Source organism: Rhinatrema bivittatum, chromosome 2, assembly GCF_901001135.1.
Source record: "Rhinatrema bivittatum chromosome 2, aRhiBiv1.1, whole genome shotgun sequence".
NCBI classification, from domain to species: Eukaryota; Metazoa; Chordata; class Amphibia; order Gymnophiona; family Rhinatrematidae; genus Rhinatrema; species Rhinatrema bivittatum.
Window position 1 is genome coordinate 617,006,829 of NC_042616.1, and position 17,726 is coordinate 617,024,554.

General features: G+C 43.9%; 1 protein-coding gene across 2 annotated transcripts in view; it reads right to left on the bottom strand.

Annotated features, from left to right (window-relative positions):
• The window catches only part of LOC115085325 (ras-related protein Rab-10-like), a 93,630-nt gene that overhangs the window by 43,848 nt on the left and 32,056 nt on the right, over positions 1–17,726 (bottom strand). For both annotated transcript variants that reach the window (XM_029591201.1, XM_029591200.1), the window contains exon 3: positions 6,404–6,542. In XM_029591201.1, coding sequence (XP_029447061.1) covers positions 6,404–6,542 — 139 coding nt within the window. The remainder of the gene's footprint in view (positions 1–6,403; positions 6,543–17,726) is intronic.

The following is a 17,726-nucleotide window of genomic DNA, read 5'->3' on the forward strand; positions in this document are numbered from 1 at the left end:
GTATTGGGTCATGTACAGCTGGTAAGAAGCAATTCTGGAGATGAGCATGGCCCCTTGGAACACTCGTCGACCAATATTGTCTAGGAACTTGTGTTCCTTAACAGGAGGGGTAGAGAAGTGAGGCTTCGTCCTTTTTGCTTTCTTTTGAGCCGATTCTACCACAACTGAGTGGTGGTCAAGCTGAAATTTTTGAAAGCCAGGGGCTGACTGTACTAGATAGGTAGTGTCAGCCTTTCTGTGTACTGGGGCAATGGATCCAGGGTTTTCCCAGTTCTTTTTGAGGAGGTCAAGAAGAACTTGATGAATGGGAATAGAAGTGATCACTTTAGGGGCATCCAGGAACTGGAGAAGCTCCATCATCTGGTACCTATCATCCTGTTCCGTCTGAAGCTGAAAAGGGACCAATTCCGACATTTCCTTCACAAAATTAATGAAAGAAAAGTCCTCTGGAGGAGAACGCTTTCTACTTTCAGTAGGAGAGGGAGGTAAAGGTAAGTCATCGGTGTCTGTGGAAGTATCATCACCCCAGGTGTCATAAGGATCAGCAGGCTGACCTGTAGGATGAGAAGGGGGTTGGATACCCGAAGGGCTCGGCTAAGGCTCCGAGAAAATCGAAGAAATCACCGGGGGCACCGTGGACACCCTGGGGGGTATCGGTGCTGGCATTGAAGGCGCCGATGTGCTTATTGCCCCCGATGAATGAATCGGTGACGAGGGACGACATGGCATCGATGGCTGAGGCAATACCCCCAAAGGAGGAATGCGGAACGGTGTTTCTCCTCCCGATGAAGCTGTCAATAGTGAGCGCACCGGAGCCATCGGAGACCCGGGAATCACCGGTGGAAGGGCGGTCATGAGCGCCTCCATCCGGGATAGCAGCGGTGCCAGCGCTGCTGGAATCGGGTCGGTGACCGGTTTCACTCTCGGTGCCTGTGTCTGTGCTGGAGGAACCTGGAGTCTTTGCATCGCCTTGTTGATGGCCTCCTGGACCAGCCAGTCCAGTTCTTCCCGGAGACCTGGGGCAAGCAGCCCCGGCTCCGTGACAGAAGAGGGAGGCTGAGGCACAGTCGGAGGGACCACCTTTACAGGTGGAATCGCAACTCCCAAACCCCGATCGGGTGAGGGTGGCCTCGATGTCTCGGTCGCAGGAATGGTCTGTGCCGTTCCTGGACAGGGCATACCACCACACACGAAATAGCAAATAAAATAAATCCTCAAAAAATTATAGTATTAAAAGATTCTAAAAAACAAAACCCTTGGTACAATAACGACTTGAGACAAACTAAATTAATACTAAGAAAAAAAGAAAGACAATGGCAAAAAACTCAATCGATATTACATCTAACCAATTATCGAGTCTATTTAGCACATTACAAAAAAATGATAAATAAGACTAAAAGACAATATTACGATGCCAAAATCCAAAGATTTGCTAACAATCCTAAAACTCTATTTGATATTGTATCTAAACTCACGAATGATCCATTGAAAAGTGAATCTCTACCAGAATCACGTTGTGATGAAATAGCTATTTTCTTTAAAACAAAAATTGATAATTTGATCAACGTTCTAGAACAACATCCCTCTCAAACTATTAACATGCCAAAAAGGGGTTTAGCACAATGGTCCCATTTTGAACTAACCACAAAATTTGAAATTGAAAAACTGATAAAAAATATGAATCCTGCTAATCATCCCCTAGACACAATTAACACGTTAACGCTTAAACAGTGTATTGAACCAATTAGCGCAACTTTATTAGCGTTAGTTAACAAATCTCTTACTGAAGGAAATATGCCAGCCCCATTGAAAAATGCAGTCGTGAAACCAATCTTGAAAAAATCAAACTTAGATCCTTCTATTTTAACTAATTATAGACCTATTTCTAATTTATCTTTTTTAGCCAAGCTAATTGAGAAAGTGGTAAACTGACAATTAAGTGAACATTTGGAAAACAATGAGATTCTTTACACATCGCAGCATGGTTTCCGTAAACTATTTAGTACTGAGACATTGTTATTATCTTTAACAGATTTGGTCCTTAGAGGATTTGATAGAGGTCAAAGTTTTATTCTTGTACTATTAGATCTTTCGGCGGCATTCGACACAGTTGATCATAACATTCTTCTTCAGAGACTTCAAGATATTGGTTTAGAAAACACCACCCTAAAATGGTTCCAATCACTTCTAGAGAATAGGACTTTTAACATTAAGATAAAAAATACCATGTCAAATAAGATAAAATTAACAACTGGTGTCCCACAAGGTTCAGCATTATCAGCCACCCTGTTTAACGTTTATTACCTTTATGTCACTTATTAACAGGCCTTGGTTTGACCTATTATATTTATGCTGATGACATCCAGCTATTAATCCCAAACGAAAGTAACCTTGAATCGAGCTTCAAAATGGTAAATATGTATTTGAAAATTATTGGCCAATTACTTGTACAATTAAAACTGGTTTTAAATATTGACAAATCTGTTTTTATGATTTTAGATAGGAAAAAATTTAATCAAGAAAAAAATTCAATTACAGTAGATGATCAAACCTGTTTTAATTTAACCGATACCGCTAGAAACCTCGGCCTGATTTTCGATTACGAATTAAATTTTAAAGCCCACATATCCCAAAAAGTCAAGGAAGGTTTTAACAAATTAAGGCTTTTAAAACGTTTGAAACCGATACTTTCTCCATATAATTTTAGATACGTTTTACAGATGTTAGTATTTTCAGGGCTTGATTATTGTAATTCAACATTGCTAGGACTTCCTAAATCCACTATTCGACCCCTTCAGGTAATCCAAAATGTTGCAGCAAGGATATTGATGAACACAAAGAAAAATGAACATATTACTCCAGTATTAAAATCATTACACTGGCTGCCCGTGGAATTTAGAATTAAACACAAGACTCTCTGTATGCTTCATAAAATCATTTACAGAGACAATACGGACTGGCTAAATACAACTATTAAATTACATTTACCTCAACGAGATCTAAGATCATCTAACAAAGGCTTGTTATCAATACCTACAGTCAGATCAGCACACCTGAGCGAAGTTAGAGAAAGAGCCATTTCAGTAGCCGGACCGAAGCTTTGGAATAGTCTGCCACCAAATTTGAGAATGCAAGATAATCTAAAGAAGTTCAAAAAAGATCTTAAAACATGGTGTTTTTTAGAAGCATACAGAGATAATACCCAAGAGTTTTTATGAATCTATAGCAGCTTTTATGGTATTTTATTTCTAACTTTACTCATGCTATTTTAGTTTTTTAAATAACTTTATTTTATTTTATTGATGTTTTATTGTATTTATTTCTGTTTTCTTAACTGTCTTAAGTTAATTTATTATGTAAACCGTTAAGATAGAACTCTTTGTTCTGGGCAACAGTATATAAAAATTGCACAAATAAATAAATAAATAAAAATGGTGGCTCGGACGGTGGCGAGGTCGATGATTTTGCTCCCTCGACGGTCCGAGACTTACGATGCCGATGTTTCTCCCTACCATCCCCTCGATCTTGAGGGGGAGCAACGGGAGTCGATGGCCGTGAAGACGTCGATGGCGGGCAGTCACCGGACGGTGGTCGATGCTGGTGCGACTTCGATGGTGCCGGTTCCGATGACGTCGATGCAAAGGACGGTGTCAGGGTATGAGCAAGGAAAAGGAGTCCCATCTTCTCCATTCTGGCTTTGCGACCTTTTGGTGTCATGAGGGCACATTTGGTGCAAGTCAGGACATCATGCTCACGGCCTAAACACATTACTCAGACTCCATGAGGGTCTGTGATAGCAATCCAGAGGAGGGATCTGAAGAAACTAAAAGTTTTATTGTACTTCTCTGTCCAATTTATTTTATCTTAGAGGATTGATATTCTTTAAAGTTAATACTCACTAAAACTGATTTTTGCTATGTCTGCAAGAACAGTGGTTGATAAAAATGAAAGTGAAGGTTACCTAATTAGACAAAAACGTATGTTCCTTTATCAGTAACAAAGTGCTTGCAGATAATTATGATTAGAATTTAGGACATGCTGACCTGTTGACTAATCATGACCTAAGACATATGTTGGTGGAATAAAATGCAAACATGAGACTGTGACTGGTGAAGCTGAAATAAATGCTAAGATATGGCATATTTTGCCGACTCATGCTGACTTTGTAGAGACAATATACAAAATTGGTGTGTGTGATGAAATTTGGAATACCCACTGAGAGTCTGTTCAAAGTGTGGCCTTCTCCATGTGATATTCTAATATTATAAGTAAAATAAAATGGAAACATTAGAGTGGATCAAATTCATCCTTGTCTATTTTTGTGGCATGAAAAAGAGGGAAGAGAGTAAAAAATAGGTCAACCCAGAATTCATTGCAGCAACCTAGGTGACAAATTGGGGTAGGGTCCACTTGCAAGGTGGAAGAGAAATAGAGCACTGGGAGCAAATTGAGCCCATGGAAGTAGAATAAGCAGCAGAAACTGAAGAAACTCAAGAACTTATGGACACCTCAGACTGAAGGAGTGTTAAAGTAGGTCCTAATTACTGAGTAATCTGAGGAAATAGAAGACACTGTTTTGGAACAGTCCAAGCTTAAAAAATGTATATGCTGGCGGGGTTCAGTGGGAGGTCAAACCCTAGCAGGGCTTCCTAGCTGTACTGCTGAAATACTGTGATTTTGAACTGAGCTATAAAAGGGATAATTTCCAGCTTTATTCTATGAATATAGATGTTTAAGGTTACAGGTATCCAGGTATGCTCACCTGGAAAACTATGAAACCTAATTAGCAATAGTAAAACATATCTTGTTACGTTTCAAAAATAATCTAGATTGGTATATCCAGATAATTTTATTCAAGGATATTCAGCTGGTCCTTTATACTGCTGAATATCCCTGATAACATATCCAGTTAACGTTAGCTGGATAAGTTATCTATTTTATGTTTTTTTGAAAATTGACCTCTGAATGTTTTTCCCCCCTCAGGGATGGTGGTTGCCTAGCAGAGACCCGATGGAAGATCCTCAGTTTTTCTTTATTTTGTTACTATGAGATTGTGACTAAAAGAGGAGGTGAGAACTTCTTCACACCTATGAGCTTTCTTTCTCTGTGGCAGAGAGACTGTGATCTTGCAAGGGAGAAGAACTCCAGCAGCATGAGGCAGCTTAGAACAGCAGTACTGTTGTGAGAAATGGCCAGAGGAAACCTAGGCTGTGACTGGAACCGTGAGACATGGTGGTAGCAGTGGGTTCAGAAGCCTATCTGGGAAGAGGTAGGAACAAGATGCTGAGAGAGAATCTGAGGCAAAGATGAAATCAAGAGTAGTCCAGATAAGAATATTCACTCCTACTGGAGCCAGGAAAATGGACAAAAACCAGCAGCCAGCATCTCAGTGGCACTACAGCAGAAAAGGCAAGTTTGCCCACCACCAGATCAGATGGGATAGCAGAGAGTGGTATAGAAAGAAGAGAGAAAGGACAGGTGATGGCTGGTCTGCACCTAGTTTTCATTTTCTCTTCCTTTCTTCCAAGAGCAATCAGGGAATCCAAAGGGATACTAACATGGAAGGTAGAGCAGATGCACCAGTAATAACCCATCAGATGCTTCAACAGGATAAACAGCAACATCTTTCTTGTATTGTGTTTTACTTTGATTGTTTTACCTGTTTATGCTCTATATTGAATGTTGTTTTAGTTTCTTCTGTATTCCATGTAAGCATAATTAATTGTAATGGCAGATTATAAAATGTTTAAAATAAACTCAAAAGGTTAGCTAGGTTTAAATACCTCTTATAAAGTCACTCTAAGACTGCTCTTTGGCACTCCATAGGGAAGACAATTTTCAAAAGCCATGTACTTGCATAAAATGGTTCTTTATCAGGGTAAAAGGGTTCTTTGAAAATTTACCACTCTCTGTGCTGATAAAAGTACATGCATTGTACCACAATGCACATACTCTTACCAGTATTTTGTAGACTTGTACTCAGGGCGGGGTAAGGTAAATATGGAAAACGGCATGCTTTGGATTTTCAAAACTATGCATGCTGTTTTGGTTGGAAAAAGTATCTGCAGAAAAAAAGGGAGGTGCAAATCTCTTTGGCAAAATCCATGGATAAAATTACCCGAGGACTTTACAATTAGCCTGTATAGTTTTTAAAATTCTTTCCTTTTTGTCATAGTAAGGTATCTTCCCATAGACTGCAGGTGTTACTTTAGTAGAACTTTAAATTCTGGCCAGAAATTCTCAATGAGTCAGAAATCAAATACAATTCCCCTCTTTCGGACTCTAGAGTGCAAGTCACTGGAACCCTGAGCTCCCCTAAGCTCAGATATTTTAAAATACAATTAGTCCCTTATAATCAGTGCCATTAAACAATTGATAGAAGATAGCATCATAAATGTCTTACCTTCTGAATATCTTTCATCCAGTATTCTACATTTTTAAAGCTGTCTGAATTTGTGATGTCATAGACAAGAACAAATCCATGTGCTCCTCGAAAGTAACTTACACTGAGAGTATGGAATCGCTCCTGTCCTGCAGTATCCCTGTAATACATGGAATGAAGCCAGTATGTACTGTGACTATAAGATCATTATTCTTGAACTCAAGAATGCAGTTAACTAGGTGGCGCTTCAATACTTATTTATTTCGATTTTTATATTTAGCTTTTTTGCACTTTTTTCAGCACTTCAAAGTGGATTACATTCAGGTACTATAGGTATTTCCCTATCCCCAGAGGACTTACAATCTAAATTTGTACCTGAGGCAATGGAGGGTAAAGTGACTTGCCTAAGGGTCACGAGGAGCAACAGCGGGACTCAAACCCTGGTCTCCTGGTGCATAGACCGCTGTTCTAACCTCTCTTCAACCTCTCCTGTACAAAGTGGTGGATTTATTCCCTTAAGAGGGAGTCCCTTTGGCCTCAATACCTTCGGAGATCCTATCAGAAGTTCCAGTGGAGTTATCTAGTCCTCAACCATCCCTTTCTGAGAAGGAATCTAGGAAGTCTGAGGGAGGATCAAGGGACATTACTGTCTGGATTGTGATTCACGAATATTCATAAGAACATAAGAAATTGCCATGCTGGGTCAGACCAAGGGTCCATCAAGCCCAGCATCCTGTTTCCAACAGAGGCCAAACCAGACCACAAGAACCTGGCAATTATCCAAACACTAAGAAGATTCCATGCTGATGCAATTAATAGCAGTGGCTATTCCCTAAGTAAACTTGATTAATAGCCGTTAATGGACTTCTCCTCCAAGAACTTATCCAAACCTTTTTTGAACCCAGCTACACTAACTGCACTAACCACATCCTCTGGCAACAAATTCCAGAGCTTTAGTGCGTTGAGTGAAAAATAATTTTCTCCGATTAGTCTTAAATGTGCTACTTGCTAACTTCACCTTGAATGCTGTGTACAATTCTGGTTGCCGCATCTCAAAAAAGATATAATTGCGATGGAGAAGGTACAGAGAACGGCTACCAAAATAAGGGGAATGGAACAGCTCCCCCTATGAGGAAAGACTAAAGAGATTAGGACTTTTCAGCTTGGAGAAGAGACAGCTGAGGGGGGATATGATAGAGGTGTTTAAAATCATGAGAGGTCTAGAACGGGTAGATGTGAATTGGTTATTTACACTTTCGAATAATAGAAAGACTAGGGGGCACTCCATGAAGTTAGCAAGTAGCACATTTAAAACTAATTGGAGAAAGTTCTTTTTCACTCAACACACAATTAAACTCTGGAATTTGTTGCCAGAGGATGTGGTTAGTGCAGTTAGTATAGCTGTGTTTAAAAAAGGATTGGATAAGTTCTAGGAGGAGAATTCCATTACCTGCTATTAATTAAGTTGACTTAGAATATAGCCACTGCTATTATTAGCAACAGTAACATGGAATACTTAGTTTTTGGGTACTTGCCAGGTACTTATAGCCTGGATTGGCCACTGTTGGAAACAGGATGCTGGGCTTGATGGACCCTTGGTCTGACCCATTATGGCATGTTCATATGCTTACTGAAGGAATAACTAGAAATCCTATATTTACAGATGTACTCTTGCAATAAAGTTACTATGTTGACTTCACATATTTTGCAGATCTCTGCTAGTTATCATATGAACAACGTACAAATAGAGTTGCAATTAGTAAAGAATTGATGTGGCTAAATCTTCCCAGTGGATGGATGATGAAATGACTTATTTTGTAGTGTGTTAGAGCAAATTGAGAATTTTCTAGAAATGGGTGAGCCTATGCTGAATGGTCAGAACCCACAGGTGACCTGGGGCTGAGCCGTGGGTCCTGCCACACTGCTGCCTCAGTTGGGGACATTGAGGACTAGCCAGCTGCCCGGCCGCTCTCGATGATGTCTTGTCATTGGAGGAGACAGCCTGGAGCCTGTTGTAGATCTGCTCCTCCAGAGGGGAGGAGCTAGCAATCTGTTAGGGTCTACGATGCTGATGGGAGGAGCAAGTGGTTATGATATAGCCTGCTGAGTTGGCAATCTGTACCAGCGGAGTGCTAGAGAGGGTACTTAGCTGGAAAGGAATGTAAATAGGTGAATCCTTGGGCCGATGGCAGCGCCCCCAGAAGGATATCCTGAGAGGGACCACCGGCTAGACTTGGGTATGGAGACAGACACAGATAGTCTTTATTAGACAGGTAGTAGAACCACCAGAGGTGGCAGTAGTAAGCTGATATGCCTGGCAGGGCTGAAGTCCCTCAGGTACTGGAACTGCGATTCCAGGGTTGCTGAGCTGTAAAGAGAGTGTAGATAGTGAATAGACAGGGTTTGCTGTATACATAGCCAGTAGTTAGATGATAACTCACATAAGGTTTTGAGAAAGCTCAATAGCTGGAAAGGGTTAGGCCCTTGAGGAGCGAGTACCTGGTTCCAGGGAAAGCTCTGAGAGAACGATGGTAACTCACAATTGTCTGTATCTGTAATAGCTTCCAGGCAGTAGAGAATCTTCAGTGTGTTCAGGAACATGGGCCCTCGAGGAGCGAGTACCGGTTCCTATCTGTAATCTGAAAAAGAGAAAAGAGAGCGAGGCCCCCGCGGAGCGGGTACCTCTGGTAAGTCTGAGGAGGTAGAGCAGCGTAGAGAGAAGCGGGTCCAGATGAATCCCTGCTATCAATCCTCCTTGCTAACTCGAATCGTAAGCGTAAGTGAAGACTTTTTATGTTGGAAGCGGATGACGTCAATACAGGGGGACGCGCCTGAGGTTCGCGCCCTTGCTAGTACGTACTTCAGAGCGTGCGCGCCCTACGTCATCAGGAACATGGCGGATCCGCAGCATCGAGCCGGTACGGGGATGCCGGAGAGAAGAGGCATGGAGACGCCGCAGCAGCAAGCCGTCCATCAGCCCCGGAGGGAGTCGCCATAGAGGTAGAGAGGGTGGAGTGAGGGTGAAGAGCAGCCACGAACGCAACAGAGCCAGCCTCTTTTGGGCAGGCTCTTGGCGGTGACATCATCGCGACCAGCCTGCTCCTCGGCTGCTCCTGATGACGGATCCCATTTAAAGGGCGCAGCATGGCCTGTGGTCGTCCTCTTTCCCCAATCGTGTTCTGCTTCTTTGGATTGTATCGAGAAGAGCCCCGACCACTTCTTCTCTCGGGGCATTAGCTGACTTTTCTCCCACCATCTCATCTGGAAAAGCGGTGGCAGCAAAAAAAAAAAGAAGAAGATCCCACAGCTATAAGGCAGATGGGGCATCAGTAGACTCTACTCATCAGCAGAGCTGAGGCTTGCCAGCGCTGACCCACTGTGAAAAAAAAAAAAAAAAGAGATGGCAATTAATAAGTAATAATAGCTTGTGATCTATCTAATGTTTGAGTTCTTGACAGGTCATGTGACTTGGATTTGCCACTGTTGGAAACAGGATCCTTGGTCTGACCCAGTATGGCATTTATGTTCTTATGAAAAGTAAAAGAAGGAAAAGGGCAAAGAAAAAACCCCTGCTACCTCGAGAAACAGTCAACCATCTTGGAGCCACACTGAGAAGAGGACAGAACACGTGGGGTTTTTTTTTCTGGATCCACCATGAGTAGCAAGGTCCTGCAGGGACCCAGCTGGGGTGAATCACTCAGGGAGGTTTCCTGCATGCAGAAGAGGGTTAGCTGGGAGCCTTGCAGTACCGGATACACATGGGGCACGGTCGGAAGATTCGATCCAGGGGCAACAAAGGGACCGGACCCAGAGTTTACAAAGGAGGGGGAAGAGCAAGGCTCAGAAGGGACTGGGCGGAGCAAAATAGATCACTCGAAGCTGGGAAGGGAGAGACAGGAAGGAGCCATGCCACTCAAGTTTCCTAACCCAGACAATCCGCGAGAACCACATCACATACTGGATGCAGTGATTCTGCAAGGACAGGAACAACCACAGCACCAAGCAGATTCGGAACCCCCTGTGGATCCAGTACAGCTTGCCACTTCTGGGCAGGAGGGTGCTCCTTTGCTGGCTCGCTAGCAAGGAAACAGGCGGATATGTGCCGAGTTTCCATCAGCTTCAGGTACCCTCAAAAGGGCCATCTTACAGCGGGCCTTCCCTCATTGCGCTGGCTTTCTCTCTAGAACAGGGCTTTCTACAGCCTGGCCTTGTGGGCGTAATTCCTGCCTAATAATTGGAACATGAATCCTCACAGTTACCATGCATTACTGCAATTGTCCCCAATGGGTACCCGGGGTGGGGGGTGGTTTAGTGTCCTCCATAACCCTGGGGGAATTGGCCAGGGCCACAGGATGGGCGCTCTGCTCAGGAAGGTCGGGAGAGGCCTACTGGTATCCTGGCAGCGAACATCAGCGGCTCGATACCAGCACAACAGGTTGGCAGCGAAGGAAGGATTAATCACCCTCCAGAAATGGAAGCTCAACACAATGAAAGTATCTCTGCCACCACAGCTTAGGGCAAAGGTCCAGCGGACACGCAGCTTACTACAGGGGCGAGCCCTCTGGAGAATGAAGCAGCTGACCAGAGCTGGGAACAACCAAAGGGTGAGTTGTTGGGGGGTACGGGTTCCTCTTCACAGTCTCCTGGGGGGGGGGGGGGGGGCGGCAATGGCGCAAGTGTCAAAAAAGAAGGGCAAGGGAAATGGAAGCGCAAAAACAGTTCCAGCTCCAGTAGCAGATTCCGAGAGCTTGTTGGAGGCCGGTTCTGCAAGGCTGGTTGTGGTGTCCGCTGAGGCAGCAAGAAGCCCTCCGGTGCTGATGAATTTATCCCAGTTATGGGAGAGCATACTTAAAAAGTTGCACAGGTGGATAAAGAAACAGAGATATATAAACATTTTCAGGCTTATGGAAGGAAGTTGCAGGGCAAGCAATAAGAGAAAGGACAAGAGCGGTGATCCTCCACCAGGCCACAACATGAAGGTACCACGCAACATAATAAACTGGATGTAAGCATTCCTTAGAATGACAAGTGTTGTTACCCAGGATGACCCCTTACAAAGGGGCCCAATGCTCAGTTACACCGACACCATCTTGAAGGCCTACAGGAAATATGAAGGATGTGCCTGGCTAAATTATGATGAGCGTTTCAGGGACAAGATGGAGAAAAATCGCTTTATGTCCTGGGGAACACAGGACATGAGTCTGTGGTTGAAGCAAATGACAAATAAGGTGAGCGATGCGGGTGGTCAATCATTGACAAAATCATCTGTCCCAGCCACAGCATCCACCAGGTCTTCAAATGCTCTGAGCAACACTTGCTGGCGCTTTAACAAGTTATCTTGTGCCTTTAAGGATTGCAAGTTCAAGCATGTTGGCTCGATTTGTGCAGTTCCCCATCCGGCAAGCAAGTGTATGAAAAAATCCGTGAGCAGGAGTTCTGCTCTGGGAAAATGAAGTCCAGGGATTTCAAAAAGCTCCCTCACCAATCAGATTGGGCCATATGTTAGACTGGCTTGCCCTGTACACCCCTGGCACGATGTAGTGGTGAGGACCGCGTGGGGATTTTAGGGAACAGGTTCAGAATACGCCACATCAAGATTGTGCAAGACAAATTGAATGTGGAACTTTCTCTGGGTAGATTGGCAGGTCCTTTCCCTACATCCCCTTTCCTGGGATGGTGTTATCGCCTCTGGCGGTGGTTCCAAAAGAAAGAGCAGGGAAAATAACAGGTCTATTCAGAACCTCTTTCCCTGCATGGTCCTCCATTAATGACCATTTGCTGCAGGAAGAATGTTCCATGCAATATGCTTCATTCGACAGTGTGATATCCCTCCTGAGGAAGTATGGAAGGGCAGCAATGATGGCAAAAACTGACAGAGTCAGCATTCCGTCTATTACCAGTCCATTCAGCTAGTTTCCCACTGCTAGGATCCAAGTTCCGTGGGCAATTTTACTTTGATAAGTGCATGCCCATGGGTTGTTTCGTGTCCTGAGCCTATTTTTAGAGTCGTTCAGTTCATTTTTGCACTGGGGAACCACTAGAGTGGCAGGTATGAACAATATCATTCACTATCTCCTCAGTGTGTTTCAAGAAGTGGCTGCGAACTTTGGAGTACCGTTGGCTCAGGAGAAAACCGAAGGCCCAGTTACCACCATGCGTTTTCTTGGCATTGAGCTGAACTCAGAGAGAATGATATCCAGACTTCCCGATGACAAGTTGCAAAAACTGTGTGACATCTTGGAGTGTGCCACATGAGCCAAAAAGCTGATGCTTTGAGAGATCCAGTCTTTAGGCACCCTTAACTTCGCTTGGAAGGTGATTCCCATGAAAAGAGTATTCTTATGAAGGTTGGCAGCTGCCACAGCCAGGATTCACCACCGACATCACTTTATCATAATATCTAAGCCTCTGAGAGAGGACTTAAACATATGGTCTTCCTTTTTGAGTGACTACAATGGCATGTCTGTATGGCAGGAGACCCCGGTATCCAGCTGCAATCTGGACAAAGATACAGATGCTTCAGGAGGTTGGGGATTTGGATTATACTTTCAAGGTGCATTATGCACTGCGCCATGGCCTGCATCTTGAGATGAGGTGGGGTTAACAGTAAACATCACATTCCTTGAGTTATTCCCCATTTTGGTACTGCTGATACTATGGGTAGACAGGTTGCGCGATAAGCATATTCTTTTCTGGTGCAACAATCAAGCCGTGGTTTATGTATTAAACAAGCAGTCGGCAAATCGCCCCAGGGTAGGTGAGCTCTTGAGGCAAATGGTGCTAAGTAGCTTGCGCATCAACACCACAGTTAGAGTGCTCCATATCCCCCGGGGTGTGCAACGGTGTGGCTGATTCATTATCTTGCACTAAATGGACTTTATTCTGAAACCAGGCATTCAAGGCCGACGAGAAAGGAACACCAGTACCAGAGCATCTCTGGTTGATTGGACTCCAAACACACTAGACCTGCTGCAACAATCAGTGGCCCCTGCTACTTGGGACACTTACTGCAGAAGATACGCGAGGATGCACTTTCCTGAATCAACATGGTTGGGAGGCCAGACCCATATCAGATGACCTAATTATGGCCTATGTTTTGGGGAAAAAGGACTCTGGGGTGTCCAGGGGTATGGTTGTGAAACAGCTAGTAGGTCACACCTTTTCTATGGGGGCTTAGGGCTGGGGGAACCCGACCAAAGGATTCCTGCTAAGGAAGATGATGAAGGATTGGGCCTGGAAAATGGGGGTAAAAAGGGACAGGATGCATCCCATAACACACAAACTGCTTCTACAATTGTGGTATGTTTTGCGTGACATATGTGACTCAGAATTCAAAGCTTACCTATTTCGCCTTGCTTTTTCACTGGCCTTCGGTGCACTACATGTAGGTGAGTTGGTGGCAGCCTCTAAGCAAGACGAGGGTGGCATGGGCATTCTTATCAAGAATGTAGAGAAATCTGGTCATACGCTCAACATACTCATATTGAAGTAAAAAACCGATCAAATGGGTTGAGGGGTGACATTTAAACTCAGACAAGTCTTCTATGTGGGACCGTATCAAAAGCTTTACTAAAATCCAGGTAAATCACATTGAGCACTCTTCCCTGATGCAATTCTCTAGTCACCCAATCAAAACAAATCAATCAGATTTGTCTGACAGAACCTTCCCCTGGTGAATCCATGCTGCCTTGGGTTGAACAACCCACGGGATTGTGGATAGTTCTCTATCCTTTCCTTCAATTAATTTTACCACCACCTAGGTGAGGCTAACCGACCTGTAGTTTCCAGCCTCTTCTCTGCTCCCACTCTTGTGAAGTGGGACCACCACCGCTCTTCTCCAATCTTCTGGCATCATTCCTGTTTCCAGGGATCTATTGAACAGGTCCTTCAGCAGACTCAACAGCACAACTCTGAGCCCCTTCAGTATCCTGGGATGTACCTCATCTGGGTCCATGGCCTAGCTCTTCCTATACATTCTCTAATATAAACAGAGTTTCTTCTACTCCACCCCCATCCACAGACTTGTCAAATAGTGATGGTCCTTCTCCAGGGTCTTCTTTATGAACACCGAACTGAAGTATTTATTTAATATTTTGGCCATTTCTTCATCACTCTCCACCCACTGATCTTTGTCACTTTTCAGTTTCACTATACCACTTTGGACCTTTCTCCTTTCTCTGTTATATCTGAAGAATGTTTTGTCACCTCACTTTATCTATTTGGCAATCCTTTCTTCTGCCTGGCTTTTTGCTTTCTTGATTTCTCTCTTTGTCTCCTTCAGTTTCACCAGATATTCTTCCCTGTGTTCTTCTTTTTGGGATGCTTTATATTTCTTGAACATTGTTCTTTTTGCTTTTATTTTAATCAGCCACCTTCTTTGAGAACCAGATCAGTTTCTTATTTCTCCTACTTTTGTTTACTTTTCTAACATATAGATTTGTTGCTCTTGTAATTGCTCCTTTTAGTTTGGCCCACTGTTTTTCCACCTCTCTCATTTTCTCCCAGTCTTCTAGTTCTACCTCCAGATACATTCCCATTCCAACAAAGTCCATATTTTTGAAATTCAAACTTTGGGTCTTTTGTGTGACTTCCCTGTACCCTATTTGCGATATCAAACCATACCGTTTGATGATCACTGGTGCCGAGGTGGGCATCCACTCGGACATTAGAGACATTATCCCTGTTAGTGAGCACTAGGGTTGAGTATAACTCCCATCCTCGTGGGTTCCATTATCATTTGTTTCAACAGAGCCCCTTGCAGGGCATACACTATCTCTCTACTTCTGGTAGATTCCGCAGAAGGGATACTCCAGTCTACGACTGGCAGGTTAAAATCTCCAACAATCAACACTTCTTTCCCACCTTTTGGATATCTTCGACCAGATCCCTTTTTCTTCCATTTGAGTCGGAGGCCTGTAAACCACTCCAGTAAAAATGGATGCAACATCATCTTTTTTAGGATGACCCATAGTGCTTCTTCTTTACTCAACATTCCTTGCAATTCAGTTGCTTGGATTTTGTTTTTGACATAAAGAGCTACTCCTCCCACTTTTCTGTTCTCTCTGTCCTTCCTTAACAAGTTATAACCCGGTATGGCTGTATCCCAATCATGAGAATGCATGAACCATGTCTCCGTAACAGCAACAATGTCCAAGTCTGCCTCCACCATTAGGGCTTGCAGGTCTGGGATTTTATTGCTCAAACCATGAGCATTTGTAGCCATGACTTCCCAATTTTTCTCTCTTGATTTGTTGTACTTCCTAGACTCCTTTTCTGCTTTTTTTTTTTTTTTAGCTGACTGAATTTATTATCTGCTCCCACTATATATATTGTTTGGGGGCAATATGTCAATTTTATGGGACATCTCCTGCCACTGCCGTTCTCTAGTTTAAATGCCTGTTAATATATGATCTGAATTTCTCACTTAGACTCCTCCTTCCTGCTACAGGCAAATGTAAGCCATCCTTACCATATAGCCTTTTACTGCTCCATACACGACCCCAGCCTCCAATGTATCCAAAACCACTTTCTGTACACCAGATTTTGAGCCAGGAGTTGAAATTATCTATATGGCATAGCTTTTCATTTCCCTTTCCATGAACAGGTAATACTTCTGAAAAGGCAATAGTCTTTGCAGTGTATCTTATCTTTCCTAGATTTTGGACATTTTTCTGTACTGCATGGATACCATTTCTATTGAGGTCATTGCTCCCCAGATGGATGATAAAGCAAATGTTGCTTACCTGATGTAACAGGTGTTCTCACAGGACAGCAGGATGTTAGTCCTCACAAATGGGTGACATCGAGGATGGAGCCCACCACGGAAAACTTCTGTCAAAGTTTAAACAGAACTTTGACTGGCCCCTACTGGGCATGCCCAGCAAGGCACTGACCCTGCAGCCAGCAGGGGTCTCCCTTCAGTCTGATTTTCAAAGCTACAGGCAGTGCCTAAAAAGTAAAAATAAAACGAACCCAACACCGCGGGGTGGCGGGCGGGTTTCGTGAGGACTAACATCCTGCTGTCCTGTGAGAACACCTGTTACATCAGGTAATCAACATTTGCTTTCTCACAGGACAAGCAGGATGGTTGTCCTCACAAATGGGTGAGTACCGAGCTGAGGATGTCCCGACTTGCACCAAATGTACCCAACGGTGTGCAGCAGGCACAATAAGTGAGGAGAAATTTGGGAAAGGGCATCCGCACCCAACCGGGTAGGTGGAAGGGTGTTGGTACATCAGGTTGGAAAAAGGTTACGCAAGACGGACTGGCCGAAGATGGAGTCCTGTCTTCCAGCCTTGTCCAAACAATAGTGGGCTGCAAAGGTATGGAGAGAACTCCAGGTTGCAGCCTTACAGATGTCAGGAAGCGGCACCGATCGAAGGTGTGCTACTGAAGTAGCCATGGCCCTCACAGAGTGTGCTTTGACACGGTCTTGGAAAGGAATGCCAGCTTGCTGATAACAGAAGGAAATGCAGTCCGCCAACCAGGAGGAAAGAGCCTGCTTACCCACAGGTTGTCCTAACTTGTTAGGATGGAAGGAGACAAACAATTGAGTACTCTTTCTGTGAGCAACTGTACGGTCTAGATAAAACGCTAGAGCTCGTTTACAGTCTAGGGTATGCAGAGTCTGTTCCCCAGAGTTGGAATGGGGCCTGGGAAAAAAGATAGGTAGTATGATGGATTGATTGATATGAAATTCAGAAACTACCTTGGGTAAAAATTTAGGGTGAGTGCGGAGTACCGCCCTGTCCTGCAGGAGTTTAGTGTAAGGCGGATAGGTGACTAAGGCCTGTAACTCACTAACCCTGCGAGCTGAAGTAATAGCCAACAGGAATAATACTTTCCATGTGAGATACTTCAATTCACAGGAGTGCAGAGGTTCGAAAGGAGGTTTCATAAGACGACCAAGAACCAGATTAAGGTCCCAAGATGGGGCCGGAGGACGTAAGGGTGGCTTCAGATGGAGCAAGCCTTTAAGAAAGCGTGTCACCAGGGGTTGTACTGAAATAGGGACACCCTCTATACCTTTATGGAAGGCGGCTACCGCACTGACATGCATCCTAATGGAAGAGGTCTTTAGACCGGATTCTGATAGGTGCCATAAATAGTCCAAGAACTTAGAGATTGGACAGGAAAGGGGATCAAGGGACTGAGAAGTGCACCATGATGTGTACCTTTTCCATTTGTATGAGTAAGACTTTCTTGTGGAAGGCTTTCGTGAAGCTATCAGGACCCGAGAAACTGAATCTGAAAGGTTAAATGGTTGAAGGACTAACCTTTCAACATCCATGCCGTCAGGGACAAGGCTTGGAGGTTGGGATGGAGGAGGCATCCGTCGTTTTG